Raw genomic sequence first — 19,655 nt, forward strand, 5'->3', positions numbered from 1 at the left:
TAATAATGGCTGTTTGTTTTAGATGGTGGATGTATTATATTCCAAGGCTCAGCACGGGCACTGAGCAGCATTCAGACTGACAAGCAGCAATCCCACCAAAAATAAAAATAACCCCTTTTAAAAAACCTATTCAATTCTTGTATTACCCATCACAATTTGCAAAATGGCATTTTTGGCATTCTCCCAGTCTTAATGAAAATTCTTGTGCTGCAAACGGGCAAAAACACATCTTTGTGGCTCACAGGAAATATGTGGTAATCATAACTATTCCCCACAGCAATAAAAACAAGACAACAGAGTGGGGTGGGGTGGGGGGCCCTCTCTGGAAGTCCTTGAATTTTTTTGTTGGAAGATATCTATTATCAGTGCCTCGCAGTTCCTCTGATAAAATCTATTCCACTTCATTCCTTTTCTTCCTTGTTGCTTTGCCCCACTAGTCATCTGAAATGTCCTATACTTTTTATGAGTATAGGCATGCCAAAGGACACAAATCCTCACTCTCCTGTAGAAGGATTTCAATAAGAGCAGTGGCCAGCATCCAGATAATGCAGTGAATGCACAGCATGCACAATGGGAAGGGACAATTTTTGTCAAGCTCCCCTTCTTTCTATAGCTGTCCTGAAAAGACACACTTGAGAGTTGCATGACCCTCACGGACATATTGATGACTTCAAAGGAAAGGGGAGATCAACAAATATTACCCCTCCTCCATAGTGCATGCTGTGCACCAGCACTTTGTTAGCTTGGTTGGCAGATTCAGGTAGAATAGCCAATACATTTTTGCCTTTTCCCGGTGCTTTTTCCACTGGGAAAAAGCAGTGATTAATAATTGGCACATTGGTGGCTCTGCACTATGATCTTAGTTGCAATTTTCAAGGACTCAAAACTCTGATGGGATCTGTCTCTAATATGGTGGACTTCACATACAGTAAATCTCATTTTATAGCATATTAAACCATGTTAGATAGTTGGCTTGGTATCTTGATCAATGATAATGTTTCAGTTATGCAAGAGATTAGTTCTATTTTCCTGGATAGAAATTAATAGCTAGACTGTCCTTGTCTTCTATACCCTACCTCAGCCAATGGAGCCAAGATAATGTCAGTACCAGGACATCGTTAAAGCTTAAGTGGGAAAGCCATTTGTGTAGTGGATAGAGTGTTGGACCTGGGTGGGGAACCCTGGGCTCAAATCCTTGCCCATGAGGCTCACTGGTTACCTTGTCACTAACTCTCAGCCTAACCTGCCCCAGAGAGTTGTTGTGGGATTAAAATGGGAAAACTCCATAAATGCAAGTCTGAGCTATTTGAAGGAAGGGTGGGGTACACATGTAATAAATAAGTATTTGAGTGTTTCTTTAGACTTTGTTAGACGTTAGACTTAGTTAGAAGTTTGTGTTTATGTTTAATGGTAGAAGCTAGAAATGCATAGATGTTCAAATTGCTATTGGACACCTATCAGCTTTCCAATAGGAGAATTTTCCTACATTTTCCAGGTTGATGATGATTTTTTCTGGTGTTTGGAGTTTTTGTGATAGTGTGGCCAAGGTCTGGAACCTACCTGCAAAAATGGTGTGTTCTATCTTTTGTAGTTTTGTAGTTTTGGTCTGGAAGTTTCATGGAAGACAGGCAATGAGTGAGTCACTGAGGGCTTGTAGTCTGCAATAGGGATGTGCCCGAATTGATTTTTCTGCTTCAATTTGTACCTGAATCGAAACACCCAAATTTTTGGAGGGTCCGAATCTTACCCCCACCAAATCACCCCTGATTCGATTTGTACCTGAATTTTTCTGAATCGATTCAGAATAAAAAAAGGGTCCCAGGGCAAAAAGATTGGGGGTGGTGGTAGTGCCCAGTGGATGGAAGCTGCCACTGAAATTTCAAAGAAATTGGGCACAGGGCTGATTTTTTGTGAATTTTGTTTATGCATCTTTAAGATTTTCCCCATAGGGAATAATGGGGATCCCACCAAACTGGGCAAAGGGCTGGGTTTTTTTTGGAATTGTTGAAGTTTACGCATCTTTAAGATTTTCCCCAATCGGGAATAATGGAGGTTTCAGCAGCCCCATAACTCCACTTGGGGGGGGCATTGTGATGACCCAGAGCAAGTGGTCGTGTAGTGCACATAGGTTGCCAACCACCCACATGGATTGCTAACCCATGGGGCACTGTGATTTGTTGTTTCTGAGGTGTTCTGTGTAGATTCTCTGGTAGCAGATGAGAGTGGATTCTTGTTTGTCAATGAAAATCTCATATGCTACCAGAGAATCTACACTCAGAACACCTCAGAAACAACAAAACCCAGTACCCCATGGGCTTGTGGGTATGGGTATGGTTGGCACCCTATGTGCACTACACCACAACTCGCTCTGGGCCACCCCAGTGCCCCCCAAGTGCAGTTATGGGGCTGCTGAAACCTCCATTATTCCCTATGGGGAAAAATCTTAAAGATGCGTAAACTTCAACAATTCCTAAAAAAACAGCCCTTTGCCCAATTTCTTTGAAATCTGGGTGGTGGCAGGCACTCATTGGGGCACTACCAACCAACCTACTCTTCTGCCCCCGAAACCCCCTTTCTGCCTCAAAGATGCATACACTTTAAAAAATCATTTAAAAATCAGCCCTTTGCCCAATCACTCTGAAACCTGGGTGGCAGCAGGCACCCACTGGGGCACTTCCACCTGACACACTCTTCTGCCCTCAAAGCCCCCTTTCTACCCCGAATCTGCCCCAAAGAACATTAACATCACACATCAACAACAACAGCAGAGCTTTGCAAAGAACCAGTTTTCCAAAGGTCACGCACATCCACACCGCGCCCCCCAACAGAATTGCAATTAATCTACACACAACAGTGTGAAACAACGATATTGCACTGCCCCACGCACACCCTCCTGATACAGGCTAACAGCAGCAGCTAGTAACAAGCAAGCAAGTATGATATCACGGATGCAGCAGACTAGGGCCAACAATAGCATCAAATGTGCCCTGCTCTCCCCCTCCCTCCCCAAAGCATTTTTCATCCACAAACAACAGCAGACACAGCTTCATCTGGCACCCGGCCATAAAAGCGGGTTAAGTAAGGAAAGGTTTAACGTTATAACATTCTGCCAGTGGAACAGCGAGGTTTGGCCCCCCTCCCATCTACAGAAGTAAAAGAGTGATGATGATGACAACAATGGCACACAATTTTTTGGCACATTGCTTTACATTTCTGCAACAGATGCCTGTGGCACCAGCAGCCCAAACTATTGAGTAGATGCAAGCAATCTAGTTTGAATAAAAATGATGATGATGCTAGAAGTCACAATATGACCCAATCTTCATTTCAAAGAAGTCCACAGAGAGAGAGAGAATCTGTCCTCTGCCCATCCATGAGGTCCCCCAAATACAGGCACAACAAAGCAAACTATCCAAGGCATTTGAATAAAGTGCATAATATATAATTGCATATTATATACTGCTAGATTTGAGATTATTAGGCGGGGAAGCATAGTATACCTGTGCGTGTGTGCTCTGCAAAAGGGGTTTAGTGTTAATTTTTGCCATGGGCACAGGGAGGAGGCTAGACTGTACCTTTCTGCCCACTCAAAGCTTGTAGGCTGCTGGGCAGAGAATATTAATTTTAAAAAAGAAAAAAAAATCTTTGGAATGGGAAAAAAGACAGAATTGCTTTTTAAAACCACAAGACTACGCTGCCCTTCTAACCACCTACTAGTACTAGCTAACCAGGATCCCTCCCACACAGAACGCCGGTTTAAACTTCTTCTAAACTAAACAACACACAACTTTTTAAATTCAATTGCAACCCCGAACCTCCCTCCAAACAGGAAAAAAAGCCCAAGAATGCAGAATTCCAGAGGGAGGTGTGTGTGTGTGTGTGTGTGTGTGTGTGTGTGTGTGTGTGTGTGTGAAAATGGGGCGCACTCACTCAGTCTAGGGCTAAACCCACTTGTGTGTTCAGTTGTCCACTTCTCTTCTGTGGTCTGGTCTCCGAGTCTACTATTCTTCAATCTTCTTCTCCTTCTATCTTCAGGCTTGAGAAGATTTGGGGGCGGGGGGAGCAGGGCAAAAGCCTTGAAAATCTGGGGGGGAGGGGGTGGCTGGCCAGGTGGCCACAGGGACTGGGGCTGGTGGCACTGGTGGCTGGCACAGACAGACACAGCAGGCACAGGCAGGCAGTGATTCTCTCAAGGGGATGGAAAAAAATTCTTCTCGGGAACAAAAAAGCAACGCAGAAGATAAATCCATTCCCAGGCTGGCATACAGTAGCCATGGCAGGCTGGACTCAGGCTGGAAAAGCTATAGGCAATGGCATGGCATCATGGCAACTTGAGGCATGCAATGAATGTAAAGCAAAGTTTTTCCTCTCTCTCTTCTCCCATGCCATGAGGCAGAAAGGCAGAATGGCGACTGCTGCTGAATAGAAAATCCCTCCTTGAACTCCCCCCCACCCTTGTCCCTCCTTTGACCCTTCCCCTGGCCAATGTGGGGTCAGTTAAGAGTGGCAAGAGCCAAGAGAGCCAATCGAGAATAAGGAGGGAATCGTCACCAGATCAGCCCATGCTTTCATTCACTGATCAGAAGGCTGGAAGGGTGGGAAATTCAAAGGGATGTCAAACACAAAATGGAGACTGACTCAGAGATCGCCACAAAATGGAGCTCCGAAACAACAAAACTTTCGGAGCCGAAACATGGATGATTTTTTTTTGTGGTTGAAATTTTTGGAAGTTGCAAAGGGGTGATTTGTTTTGTTAACAAATCGCCCAAAATAGCCCGTTTCAGGTACAAATCGTTTTGTACCCAAAACGTTTTGCACATCCCTAGTCTGCAAGCGTATGGACATCTTATCTCACTGTGATTCTAGTCTTATTTTAGCAATAAGAGGTCTCATTCACCATGCATTTCATTGGGAGAGTTTCCCCATATTTTCTGGGACATTAATGAATTTTTCCAGGGTTTGGGGTTTTCGGCGGGTGGGGGTCGTTTGGTTTGGTTGGTAATCAGGGCTAGGTTTTCATGGAACCTACCCATGAAAATAACATGTTTCTGACTTGCTTGGATTGGTCTGAGAGTTTCATGTCAGTTTGGTAGTCTGGACAAGGTCTGGAAACTACCTGCAAAAACAGCATGTTTCTTTCTTTTGTGATTTGCTATTGGAGTGTTATGCAAGAACCTTTATTCTCCTTGTGGGATGAGAGACATCCTGTCCAGCACTCACCTCAGTTGAGAGCTGTGGAGCTTCTAGTTTCCCTAGCTGGAAGACAAGTGCCTCGTTCCCTGGGCTGACGCTGTCAACGTTGAGCCCTGTCAAACATCCAACTACAATGTTGGTGTGGGCCTGGCTGCTAACGGACGAGGTGCCGGTGGATGGCCTGGGCTGGCTCGACACACATTGTTCTGGCTGTGCCGAACAGAGCAGGCACTCCGCCTAGAAGCCAGAGTGCCACCCAGTCCAGCAATGAAACGGGGCAGGGAAAGTGTTAGAAATGAGGGAGGCAGGGTCCAGGGAGGAGCTCCGTGGGCCTCCAGGGAGATAGCAAATTGTGGGAGAGGAGCAGGGGCAGAGCAAAGGGATGGACAGGATCTGGGGGAGTGCAACCTTGCCTCAGGGGAAGAGGGAGATGAGCATGGCTGGCCTATGCCAATCCCGGGAGAAAGGAGGACCCTCTACTCTGGCCTGACAGTGACACACAAACACTCACACAGGCACTCCAGAAAGAGGGAGATCAGGGAGAAAAGAGAGAGATCCCAGGACGGGGTGGGGCGGGGAAGCCCCCTATATTTACCTGTCTTGATTTTATGGAAAGGGAGCCCAGATCCTTGATGGCACAGCAGGTGTGAAAAGAGAGAGGGTGGGGAGCAGAGGAACACAACCTCTGAGATGAATCCCAGAAGCTGTGCAGTTTGGGAGACATTTGGCTGGCTATATTTATAGGTAGGGAGATGTTCTGTGTGGTTAAGGCTTCTTGCTAAATTAGTGCCCCTCTAGGTTAATGGTTATTGAGGGTGACTCCCGGCAGAGAACAATGGGTTTTGGGATAGTTAGACATAAATATGTGATTTCTTAGGATGTAGTGTTGACTCTAGGGATATTGGCTTGTTGATTATGGGAATTATGATACAAGAGGCATGACTTGGTGGCACTAGTACCGAGGTCAGGAGTGCAGGATATTTACTAGGGAGTCATGTCTTCCTTGTCCTGGGGGTCTCACGAGCACTAAAGTCTCCATAGGGGAAGCTCATTCAGGGTGTCAAAGTATCCAGTTTGGGTCTTCTATAAAGTGGGGAGCTGTGGCTGCATTCCTTCCATGGCTGTTCTCCCTGTGCTGCTTCTAGCTAGGGATGTGTACAAACCTGTTTGAAGGCCCTTTTATGGGCCTCCGAAGAGGTTCGAACACTGGGTGGGTTCAAGGTTCGAAGGTGGGGGTGGGGGTTCTCGCTTTAAGGGTGGGGGAGGGTACACTTAACCTTCCCCTGCCGCTTTCCCCCCGCCGCTTCCCCCCCGCTGGAGTTAGGTAAAATCCCTTGGGCCGGCAGTGTACCTTCTTGCCGCCCCTTCTAGTTCTTCGACCGGAAGTGGCCGGAAGTACAGGGTGCACATGCACATGCCGGCTGCACACTCATGCACATCAGACAGGCACATGTGCAATTGTGACATCCGTGTGGCCAGCATGTGCATATGCACACGGTACTTCCGGACACTTCCAGCTGAAGAAGCATAAGGGGTAGCAGGGATGCTACCCCGAGGGATTTTACCTAACTTCAGCGCTAGTGGGGGGAAAGTGGGGGGAGGGCTAAGTGCACCCTCCCCTGCCCTTAAAGTCCTACCCCCATCCCTTCGAGCCACCCCTGCCCGGTCTCGTGCACATCCCTACTTCTAGTCACAGTGGTGAATACTCTCTGACTCCTGGACCTACTCCCAACGCCAACCCCCCCCCCAATGGATAGGCAGGTCCAGACTGTGTGACTCTCTAGGGGTGCAGGGAGGGTGCAAGGGGGGCAATTCTGGACCTCCTAACAGGAGTTTCATGTCAGTCAGTCTGTCAGTGATGCCCAAGCAGCTTCATATTATAAATATATAATCTACAAATGAAATGTAGGTTTAAGTACATTTTAAGCAGTTCTCTCATATCAAGGTGCATGAATAGCACTTCCTTTCCTCCTAGCATAAAGTACATGTAAGAGCAAGCCATTAGTAAAATCTTGAACAAAAATAAAATAGCCAACTTTGACTAAGGCTGTTCAATCAGGAATTTTAAAAAAGCTGTATGTGAATTTAACAAGCAGTACAGTATTCTTCATGACATAGAGTCGGTGTTGAGCATTCTTCATGACATAGAGTCACTTCTGCCATTGGTCCACCTTAAGCCCTTTCTGGATGTTAGTACTTTAAAAATATAGTTTTATCATAAACTGTTAAAGAGTTAAATTGTTAGGGATGCTTTAAGCATAGTAAATTCTGCCTTGGTGCTGGGGGTTGGACTACATTATCTTTGATGTATGTTTTAGCTCTGCTGATCTATGATTCTGTAATTCCTGTATCCTGGCATCGCATTGGGAGTTGTAGACTAGTTTCTTTGCTTGAACAGAGTAAAGCCATCCCTGAAGGCAGGTAGTTTTCAGACCTGAAACAATTGCCTGTCACAAGGCAGCTTCAAATAATACTTCTTTGTCTGGTGCAGTTGAGCATGGATAATGATGTACAAATACAATTAAGGCAGAACAAGAATAAACACAGTACAGGATTGACAATGCTTATAGAAAGTTTGCCTTGTGTTAGGATGGTCTACAACTATTGTGTCCAAAAAGGTATTTTGCTTGGAATTTAATCTCAGCATCTATCTCTTCCCATAGTTCAGGCCTTGTTTACTTTATGAGATGTTTATCTTGTGTATTCACACAGTGAGTCCATTCATTCCTTGCCTTTAATCATTATTCTTTGGGCTGCTTTACTCAGGATAACATTGCATGTAGTTAAACCCCCAGGTTAAAAACTTTGCTTTTTAACTTTGCATTTGCACCCCATCATCTGTCCAAGAACCTCAAGGTGGTAGTCATGGGACCACTCCGTTTTGTCTTCATGGCAACTCTGTGAGGCTCGAAGGTTATAATGTGTTGCACTTGCAAAAGTGGTGGGAGTTCTGTTGCAGTTTTGAAGAGTCGGTCAGATTCATCAGGTGTCTTCCCAGAAGACAACTGAGTGGCTGTATAGATTCTAGTCCCTTGGAATGAAAGCGGGACATGTTTTCAATTGGGATTAAGTAAATTTACTGACTAAGGCCATTCATTCCCATACAGAAATCTCTTGTTTCTGAGCTTCTTTTTATTCTCATTGTAATGAGAGCCTACATGGCAGGAGAGGAAAGCTGGTCTTGTGGTATCAAGCATGACTTGTCCCCATAGCTAAGCAGGGTCTGCCTTGGTTGCATATGAATGGGAGACTAGATGTGTGAGCACTGCAAGATATTCTGCTCAGGGGATGAAGCCGCTCTGGGAAGAGCAGAAGGTTTCAAGTTCCCTCCCTGGCTTCTCTAGGATAGGTCTGAGAGAGATTGCAGGCAGGTAATCTGCTGCAAGTATGTGAAGACAATTGCTGCAAGTATGTGAAGCTGCTGCCAGTATGTGAAGACAATACTGAGCTAGATAGACCAATGGTCTGACTCAGTATATGGCAGTTTCCTATGTTCCTATGTTCCTGGATATTTTCTACCATGTGTCTCTCCTCGGTGTTGAGTATAGCTAGGGGTGTCCCAAGGTACTGTGTTGTGGTATTGAGGTGCCTGAGGCAAGGCACAAAATGCTGCCTTGCCCTGCACCCCTGGTGAGAGTCAGCCCTCTTTCAAAACTGGCCCTTGCAAGCTTTGAATGTGCACAGGGAACAGGAAAGGTTGCTGGCAGCCTCCTCTTCTCTCCTTGTGCTTCTTGCAATCTTTGCAAGGCGTGTGAGGAGAGGAGCTCCTTGAAGAGCTTGCAGAGGTCAGATTGGTCCCAAAGAATTTCTCCATTGGCCATGGCAGGGAGCATCTTGCTGTCCTGTTGGCTCCCTAATAATCTACCACCTGAGGCGATTGTGTCACCTTGCCTCATTACAGGGCTGCCCCGAGTATAGATGTTGAGCAAGCTTGCTTTTGTCTAGTTTGTCTATATGGGCTTCATGGACAGGAAGAGGGGAGGAGAAACTGAATAATGTTTCAGTGATTAGTGATTTTCGCTGAATGCTCTTATGAACACTTCATATATAACCATTTCCTAAGGTGTTGGTCTGTGTTACTACTGCAGTTAGCTGGCCTGCATACCCAGTCCTCAGATTAGAAGTTAGAATGCTGGAATAAGGGGGCAGCTTGCTGTGCAAAGGAGCCGAGACATGCTGCAGAGACTGTTCCAGAAGAAACACCCCATCTTGCATGAATCAAAATCTACCCTGCTCTGTTGCCAGATTTGGCTTTTTTAAAGCCAAATTTTGGGTTACGGCTCATTTGACTCACGAGTATACCCCTTAGGTTCTGGCCACCCGAAAAACCCATGGCATGAAGTTGGTCTTCCAAAGGTGACCTGAGATAACACACTCCTTATATAGAAGTCCAGTTGTAAGGATCTGAGAAGAACAATGACCCCAAGACTGCAAGCCCCAGGCAACGCAAAGGAGACACCTGCACTCTGACAGCTCAAGCAAGAACACCTGAAGGCTTTTGCTCACTCCCTAGCCCTCACACCTATATAGAGAACAATCTCTGTAGAGGAGAAAATGTTTACACCGTTCTGTATGAACTGTGATGCAAGGTTACACAGAGCAGTGCATGTTCAATGCAAAAACTTGTAAAAGTGGGGTCGGGGGGACTTGCACACCCTTTCATGTGTGATGCTTACCTGTCTGTCTAAAGGTTTATCTCCATGTTAAAAAAAAAAAAGGTAGAGTATTGGGTAGCCCTGGGAGGTATTCAGCAAAGTAACCTTAGATCCTCACAGATTATCTGGGTCACATGGCTGAAAGTAGCATCCTTTCACTTTTTAAAATAATGGTGTATTCCAAACACATTTGGCACACAGTGCAAGCATAACAGACAAGAAGTTTCTGTGTGTGCTACCTTGCATTAGAAGGTGTTGGCATAACAAACTTCTATAGATTCCTAAGTTTCTCTATTCTGGCCATCTGGGATGGAGTGAAGAGCCTTAGCTCATGCTGGGAGCATGGTCTGTTTCTACAACTGTTTGGCATTGCGTGGTTTGCCTGGGAAGTATGGAGCTTTGCTAGCATTACAGCAAAATGTAATGCTCACACACAGCACTGACCTTGAGTTCCAAGCCAAAAACCTCCCCCAGTGCTCACATTGCTGCCTTTCTCTTGCCTGCTCAAGTGATTTGTAATGCAAGTCAGGTCGTGTCCTTATATCTGTGTGCTCAAAGAACAAAATTGCACAAGTTCATTCTCTCCTGAACACTGGAGTGCCCCATTTCTCAGCCCTTTGCTTTTGCACCTTTCCCCCTCAACTGCCTCCACTCTGTTTCTTCTCATAGTTCAGTCTCTGGTTCCAGTTTGCTTCTTTGAGTTTAATCTGGTTTGGTTTCCTTCCTAAATTATTACCAAAGAACTCCACACACATTTCCTACAGCTAGCACATGTGGGATGGGATGGACTCTGTACGTGTGTCTCACATTTCCCCAGCACATAAACCAGTTCTGAGGAAATGAGAGATCCCCTTACCTCCCAACTATTGCTTCTATCATTGCTCGACAGCGATGTGAAATGTGGTCTTGTGAGAGTAACACACTCTTACTGGTTAGTGCCTGAAATCTCGATGCGATACTCTCATTCTATACTCCCCATCCTGTGATATGTTTTATATTTGTTGCATTTAATTTGAAATATAATTTTAAAACTTAGAGGCTGAGTACTTCCTCCACTGTAGTGCAGGCAGGGGTGGTGTTAATGTGGCAAAGAAGTTGCTAATGTTGGCAGGACTGTCCTTCCCATTCCATCTACCAATGCCTAATCATTTCACGAACCAGTAAGGGAGCATTTGTTTCTTGTTATTTGCAGGATGTGCATGCTTTTTTCCAGTGCTAGAGCACACAACCTACACATATTAAAAACGATCATCATGGTCCCCCTTCCTCCTGCACCAAGACTACTTGCCATCTATTGCACAATACCCCTTGCAAACATTTCTCAAAGCCTGAAATGTGACTAGAACACATTTCACCTGGATTATTTAAATCAGCTCTCTGGCTCACTGGACAATCACATGAAGAAATTACAGGAACCTTGCTGAGAGAATGGCTCATAACCATAAAAGATTACCGGGACAGACTTTGTGACCCACAAAGCTGAAACAGCCTGCCAACCATGCATTGTGGTCTGCCAGATATAACACACCCCTTCCCATGTTTGCAGCCTCTGCTCAACCACCATATATGGTGGTGGGCTGCGTTTAGCTTTTCCTGTCACAAGTTGTTCAAGTTCATAGTAGAATGGCTGACAGCTAATCAACTCTTATCTACCATGTGGCTTGTCCTTTAGCTTTATAATACTCTTGTGAATAGATTATAGAATTATTGGATAATCATACTTTCTGATTTCAGTACTAAAAACCTAAATATGTGTACAGTAGTTTAGGTCTCCATCCCAACATAACTAACTTTGGGAATATAAACAAGAGTTTTCCCAACTACAAGTGTTTAGGAACATGTTGGTCAGTTCTGAATCTCTATTTGCATGATTGCAAGTCTCACAGAAATTGAAGTGAACACTGATGGGAAATTGGAATGAAGGACTCCTCCGGGGATCAGGGCAAGTCTCAACAGGGTTTACACAAAGAGGGGAATTAGTTTAAGCATCACACCCTGAAGTGAAGCCGGCACATTTACTCTCTGCTGCCAATTTGCCTCAATATTTCTTATTTTCAGAAGAACATGCCCTTCTTTGCCCCACTACTTAATCTGAATTCCCTCTTTTCACCCTTAATGACATTGCAACAGCAAAATATGCATTGCACATGTAAGGCAATGCAAAATTTAAAGAAAATAAACAAAGATCAATGGTGACAATGTAAGTCTTTCATATAGATTCCCCACCTATCTTTTATGCTATTCTGCTACCTCCTTCCAGATATTTCCCATCAAAATCTGTAGATGGGTTTGTTACAAATGCTACCAGTTGGCAGGAGATACTTGTATTCTGGGCTTGTTCATCCTAACTCCTACATACTAAATTTTCCCTTTCCTCAAAGGTGGTGATGATGATATGGATTTTGACATCGAGAAGAACACTGGTAGCATTGTTATTGCAAGAGCCTTGGATGCAAAGAAAAGATCAAACTACAACCTCACAATCGATGTAACTGATGGGTCAAACAGCATCAAAACACAGGTAAGTATCCACAAAGCCTGACTACTTGATCCAAACCCTTCTGTACTCTTTGGAGATCTTTAATAAGAACAGGACCGGAATATATAGAGTGATAGAATTGTCTAACTATATCTTACAAAAATGCGGACAATTCATATTTCAGCTGAATTGAATGAGGCTATTCACACGCGTGTGCAAAATCGGGCTAAGGGAGCCCAGCCCAGTTTTGCATGTATGTGTGTACCACCAGGATCGGGCCTGATCCCGGCAGCACCACGGCGGCAAACCCACCTATGGAGTCTCCCCTCAAAATGGGGTTAGGAGAGTGAGAGCTCTCCTATCCCCATTTGAGCGATTGTATGTCAGCCTGCTTGCAGCCACGTTTAACCTGCCTTCCCCGCAGCCCTCCCTCTAGGCCTTCTCACTGCTTGTAAGAAGAGGCTCAATATCTCATCAGATTTGGGGTTTGCACTGTTGGGACTCCACATTTCCCCAGTTTATCCCCTGTAGATAAATTGTCACAGCAAAACTGCATCACCCCTTCTACAAGGACATACACACATGGACAAATATGTTGGTACTCCTCTACAAAAAAAGAAGAACCAACAGTTGACTCTGAAATAACTTGAAACTGACAAATGTAATTGGCACCCAGACTGCATGTTTCAGAGCTGATGTGACTTGCCAAAAAGCTCCAGTTTTGTCTCATCTGTCCAAAGGACATTCTCCCAGAAGCATTGTGGTTAGTCAATATGCATTTTAGCAAATTCCAGTCTGGCTTTTTAATGACAAAACTGGAGCTTTTTGTCAAGTCACATCAGCTCTATGTCCACAGACGAAAAAATGAAGCTTTCAAAGAAAAGAACACCATACCGCCTGTGAAACATGGAGGAGGCTCGGTTATGTTTTGGGGCTGCTTTGCTGCGTCTGGCACGAGGTGCCTTGAGTCTGTGCAGGGAACAATGAAATCTCAAGACTATCAAGACATTCTGGAGCGAAATGTACTGCCCAGTGTCAGAAAGCTCTGTCTCAGTCGCAGGTCATGGCTCCTCCAACAGGATAATGACCCAAAACACACAGCTAAAAGCACCCAAGAATGGCTAAGGACAAAACATTGGGCTATTCTGAAGTGGCCTTCTATGAGCCCTGATTTGAATCCTATTGAACTTATATGGAAAGAACTGGAACATACAGTCTGGAGAAGGCACCCTTCAAACCTGACGCAGCTGGAGCAGTTTGCTCAGGAAGTCTCATTGAGAGCTACAGGAATCGCTTGTTTGCAGTGGTTGCCTCTAAAGGTTGAGCAACAAAATATTAGGTTAAGGGTCCCATTATTTTTGTCCATGCCATTTTCACTTGTGTTATTATTTGAAATATTTTGTTGCATCAAAACTCTAAAGCAAAATCTGATTTTTGTTAAATGTAGAATAAACAATGATGGGTGCCAATTACATATGTCAGTTTCAAGTGATTTCAGAGACAATTGTGGGTTCTTCTTTTTTTGTGGAGGGATACCAATACATTTGTCCATGTGTGTATAGGGCATAAGGAACTACTTCAAGGGATGCCTCTAGTACTAAACGGTATTTCTGAAAAATACCTTAAAACCTTTGAAAGAGTTTCAAAAAGTCTAAAGGTATAGTTCCATCCACACCTCACAGTTACCTACACCGCATATCTGGCAGAGTTTCTAAAGACCTGTTGATAAACACCAGGGGAAAGGTGAGGAGCAAAAATGTCCCTGATCCTACCTCTTCCTCTAATCCATATTTACACAAGATTTTAGAGCACATCTAAACAAATGTTAAACCACTTTGAAAACTAGTTCGACTACCATAGCCCCTCTGAAGAAGCCTTAGGAATGGTTTTATTATTGTTAGTCCTATCATAGAACTGTTATTCCAAGAGCTCCTTGACTGGATGTTATGCCAATTAAAAATGTTTGAAGCAGATTTGTATTTATACTGTAGGCATGCCTCTGCTTAGTTCAATGGGTGGTAAGCATCTTTCACAGCAGTTGGGTGAGGCATATAGGGGTTTACTTTACTTAGAAAGACAAGTTTTTCAACAGGGATCTAATCATAGCTTTACTGATCCCATTAAAATTATGCATAATGTGGGAAATTTGTTGTAGTAGTGTGCGGGAAGCAGATGCTGAAAGTTCTATTCTAGTGTTTCTCAGTAGTGTGTCAGTGCTATTTAAATGTCTTAAAACATTGTTCCTCCATTGAGAGTCATCCTTTGACACCTTGGCTGACATGCAATCCCCGGCCTCCAGGAACTTCTGTCTCTGTTTACTTTGGCAGTGACAGTCATTGCTGGATAATATGTTGGTGAACCTGCTATTGCAAAACTATGGCAAGTTTATTTCACTGAAGAAGGTTATTGCATTCCAAGATGCAGTTATGTGATGAAAAGGTATTGGATCAGGTAGAAGGAAACTGCCAAGTTCTCTTCACACCATTTGACAGCAAGCTTAGGGAAAGGTTTATTTTTTCCTGTCACAAGGGCATTTTCCTCCTCCCCCTCCCCCTCCTTCTTTGCCTTCACAGTCTGCAACCTTATTTGCTCACTAGGGATGGGTCCGGACCGGTCCGGAGGCCATTGTAAAGGCCTCCAGACCATCCAGAGCGGTTCGGACCTGGCCGGTTCGGTCTGGGTGGAGGGGGTTCCTTTAAGGGCAGGGAGGGTTTACTTACTCCTCCCGCCACTTGTCCCCCTCCAGTGCTCGTATTTATTGTAAGAATTGGGGCGGCAGGATACCTCCCTGCCGCCCCTTGCCCCTCCGCAATGCAAAAGGCTCCGGCAAGCCTTTTGCGCACGCGCACGTCGCGCACGGGCTTCACGTCTCCCCGACACCAGAGGCCCGGTCTACCCAGCCTCAGCCCCTGCTGGCAGGTAGACCGGGCCTTCGGCGTCGGGGAGACGTGAAGCTCGCGCGCGACGTGCGCGTGCGCAAAAGGCTTGCCGGAGCCTTTTGCATTGCGGAGGGGCAAGGGGTGGCAGGGAGGTATCCTGCCGCCCCAATTCTTACAATAAATACGAGCGCTGGAGGGGGACAAGTGGCGGGAGGGGTAAGTAAACCCTCCCCGCCCTTAAAGGAACCCACCCCACAGTGCCGGACCGCAGCTGTGCGGTTCCGTGCACACCCCTATTGCTCACACCATCATTTAATCTGAATAGCTATGATGGCTCACATGATCTTTTTTTACAAATGTCCACAATATCGTCATGTCACTCCCAACCTTTTTCATCATGAAAAAGGCAGGGTAGCAGGCTGTTACGGGGGGGGGGATCAGAAACCTAATAGTTGTTACCCCTTCCAGCTTCCCTGCCAACAATTTGGCCTTGGGGAGCAGTACCAACCCCCCACAGAGCCTCACCTTCTCTGTAATACCAGGTCGGTTCAAGATAAAACAGAAATCATCCATGATTTGATCGTAGATGATGGAGCTGACTTGGTATGTATTACAGAGACCTGGATGGGGGAGTCTAGAAGTCCAATTTGGGCCTAGCTTCTCCCAGCAGGATTCTCTGTTGTAGAGCAGGTGAGAGGACATGGGCAGGGAGGAGGAGTGGCATAAAACTAATATCTCCCTTATCAGGGTTCCTGTCAGGGAACTGGCATATATTGAATGTGTGTACCTACGTCTCGAGACCAAGGATAGACTGGGACTTCTGTTGGTATACCGTTCACTGTGCTGCCCAACAGAGTCCCTAACTGTGCTGGCTGACTTGGTTGCAGAGCTGATGTTGGAGTCTCCCAAACTAATAGTTCTGGGGGACTTTAATGTTCACTTTGGAACCAATTTGTCAGGATTGCCTCAGGAGTTCATAGTGGCCATGACAACTATAGGTCTATCCCAGGTGGTCTCAGGACCAACACACATTGCTGGTCACACTCTCGATTTGCTCTGATCAGGAAGGTGTTCCATGGGTGGGAACTTCTATGATTTGTCATGGATGGACCACCATCTGGTTAAGGTTGGACTCACAGCCTCAACCCTCCTCCACAGGGGAGAAGGACCTATTAGGATGGTCCGCCCCAAAAGCCTATTGGATCCCATAAGATTCCAAAAAGCCTTAGAAGGTTTTTAAGTTGGTTCTGCCAGTAATTCTGTTGATGCCCTGGTTCAGACTTGGAATAATGAACTCACTAGGGCAATAGACATGATTGCTCTCTCCAACCCACTTCTAAATTAGCCCCTTGATAAATGGATGATCTCCAATTAGGAATCGACAGAGGAAGTGTGACTCTGTTGATCCTTTTGGATCTCAGCGGCTTTCAATACATTCAACCATGGTATCCTTCTGGGGAGCCTTGATGGTATCCTTCATGGTATCCTTCTGGGGTTGGGAGTGGGAGGCACAGCTTTGCAGTGGTTGAGAGGTAGCTCTTGGGTAGGTTCCATATGGTGTCGTTTGGAGACTGTTGCTCTTCAAAACAAGAGCTCTGGTATGGAATCCCACAAGGCTCCATACTATCTCCAATGCTTTTTAACATCTTCATGAAAGCACTGGTAGAGATCATCAGGGAATTAGGTGCAGGGTGTTATCAGTATGCTGATGACACTCAAATCTATTTCTCCATGTCAGCTTCATCAGGAAATAGCCTAACCTCCCTAAATGCCTGCCTGGAGGCAGTAATGGGCTGGATGAGGGAGAACAAGCTGAGGCTGAATCCAAGCAAAATGGAGGTATTCACTGTGGGAGGTCAAGACTTAGGAAGTGGTTTAGATCTGCCGGTTCTGGGTGGGGTTGCACTACCCTAGAAAGAGTAGGTACGTAGTCTGGGAGTACTTCTGGACCCAAACCTCTCCCTGATTTCTCAGGTTGAGGCAGTGGCCAGGAGGAGTACTTTTTATCAGCTTTGGCTGATTCGCCGGCTACATCCATTTCTGGAGATAAACAACCTTAACACAGTGGTTCATATGCTGGTAACATCCAGACTTGACTACTGCAGTGCGCTCTACATTGGGCTGCCTTTGTATGCAGTTCGGAAACTGCAGTTAGTACAGAATGCAGCAGCCAGGCTGGTCTCCAGGGTTGCCCAAAGAGATCATATTACACCCATTTAAAAAGAATTACACTGGCTGCCAATAAGTTTCCGGGTGGGATACAAAGTGCTAGTACCCATAAAACACTAAATGGCTTGGATACAAAGTATTTAGGAGAGTGCCTTCTTCATAATCAATCCCACTGCCTATTAAGATCATCTAGGGAGGTCCAGTTGTGGTTGCCACCAGCTCGGTTGGTGGTGACTTGAAACCGGGCCTTTTCTAGAGTTGCCCCGGGACTCTGGAACGTGCTTCCTAACAAAATTAGAGTTTCCCTTTCTCTGAATGTTTTTAAGAAGGACCTGAAAACATACCTGTTTAGTCAGGCTTTTAGTTTATAGTTTTAAAGCTTCGGTTTTAGATTTTTTATTGTATTTTAAATTGTTTTAATTATGTTAATGTTTTAATTGGTTTTATATTGTGAACCACCCAGGGACTTTTTTGTATGGGGTGGTATATAAGTGTACTAAATAAATAATAATAAATAAATGATGTCATTGACAAAATCACCTGATCTGCTACTGCAAATCAGATTAAATGATAATGTGGACAAATGAGGGGGAGTGTGAGAAGAAAGGAAATAGGAATAAGGTATCACCAAGAAGAATAGCATTGAAACAACTCAAACATGCTTACAGCAAGTGAAGGAAACTGCCAAAAACTGGAGATGTGTTTTGGTACTCATAAAACAAACATCAAATGGGGTGTCAAATGGAACCAAACAAAGTTTCATTTCAACACAATCAGATAGTATCCATGATACAAAACTAAAGGCAGCTTTATAGATGAATTTAGTGCACCAGTACTCTTGATTTCTCTCTCTTCATTTTCATGGTGGTTCCCCACATATTTGAAGCAGGGCCTGAAGACTCCTTGAGTGCTATGTTTTAATAAAATATGTCCCAGGTGATCGCTGCCTGTCAGTCTAGGCAATACTGAGCTAGATGGGCCCATGGTCTTACTCAGTCTAAGGTAGCTTCCTGTGTTCCTATGTTCATGATGCCACCTGGTCTCAAACATGCTGTTCATGTATATGCGTGGTGGGCAGCACACACACACAAATCACTGCTGACTTTAGCATGCTAATGCACACCCAAAGCCATGCTAACACAATAAGTTCTGCAGAAGGTTTCCAGTGAAACTTGTTGCACTTATCTAGGAATTAACCTTATTCTAGACTTCACTATACCTTCTCTCATACACACTTTCTCTGCACATACTTCACAGGCCTATATCCGTGTGATTGACATTAACCAGCATTCCCCCAAGTTTTTGGAGAACCGATATGAGGCATACATTCCTGAAGACACACCTCCTGGGACAGAAGTTGTTTGGGTTAGTGCTATAGACAAGGACCATGGGAAAGGATTGATTTACACCATTCCTAGCAGTGTGGATCCCAGAAGCATGAAGTTCTTTCAGATGGACCCAAACAGTGGTACACTCATGACTGTGGCAGGACTCGATTCTCAATCCATGGCACTGCACACCTTGACAGTGATGGTATGTGAGGCACAAAGCAACCTGTTGAATCTCAAGGCATTCCAAGTGGTGGGCTGGAATTTCCACCCAAATAATTGTAGTCCTTGATCAGCGGCTCTAGACAATGCCAGGTACTACATCCTGTATGACATCTCCTCTGCTGATTGGCCACTCCTCAGTGTGAGGAGAACTGGCAACGATAACGGCAAGAGGTTCTCCCCCTGCCCCCGCCCTTGTCTTCTCTCCATGTTTGGGCTTAAGTGTGAATGAACCAGATGCTTTAATCTACTCTTCCCTGGTCAACCAGTTATTGCTCGGAAGACAGAACTGACATTCATATCACTTCTGTCAAACTGCAGGGAGGGGGAGGATTTTTCAAATGACTGAGAATTCATTTACATTGTATATCTCCAGAGAAAACATGCAGGGAACACTAATGTAGGAAGTCCAACATTAGGATCAGAAAAACATTGGAAGTGGAAAAATTCTCACTGAAAGCTGCTAATTGGCAGGGGCAGTGGGAGCATTTAGAAGTCAGAGAATTTTTTCGGATATCAGGCTCTGGTCCAGTAGATGTACATCTTGAAGTTTTTTGGGTAATTGGTGTAAAAAGTAACAACATTTCTGCTGTTGCAGTTACTGCTCTGAATCAAGGGGCTGAGAGGTGTAAGTCAGGTTTCCAGTTGCCCATAGCTCTTCCAAGTGAAGGGGAGCAACAACAATAGGAACAAATCTAGATTGGCCTTTTAAATCAGGGAATTTTCCCAT

General features: G+C 45.0%; 1 protein-coding gene across 3 annotated transcripts in view; it reads left to right on the plus strand.

The window, feature by feature from the left end:
- The window catches only part of FAT2 (FAT atypical cadherin 2), a 111,214-nt gene that overhangs the window by 39,149 nt on the left and 52,410 nt on the right, over positions 1 to 19,655 (plus strand). For all 3 annotated transcript variants that reach the window (XM_053300794.1, XM_053300796.1, XM_053300795.1), the window contains exons 6-7: positions 12,230 to 12,369; positions 18,633 to 18,908. In XM_053300794.1, coding sequence (XP_053156769.1) covers positions 12,230 to 12,369; positions 18,633 to 18,908 — 416 coding nt within the window. The remainder of the gene's footprint in view (positions 1 to 12,229; positions 12,370 to 18,632; positions 18,909 to 19,655) is intronic.

Source organism: Hemicordylus capensis, chromosome 2 (genome assembly GCF_027244095.1).
Source record: "Hemicordylus capensis ecotype Gifberg chromosome 2, rHemCap1.1.pri, whole genome shotgun sequence".
Classification (NCBI taxonomy): domain Eukaryota; kingdom Metazoa; phylum Chordata; class Lepidosauria; order Squamata; family Cordylidae; genus Hemicordylus; species Hemicordylus capensis.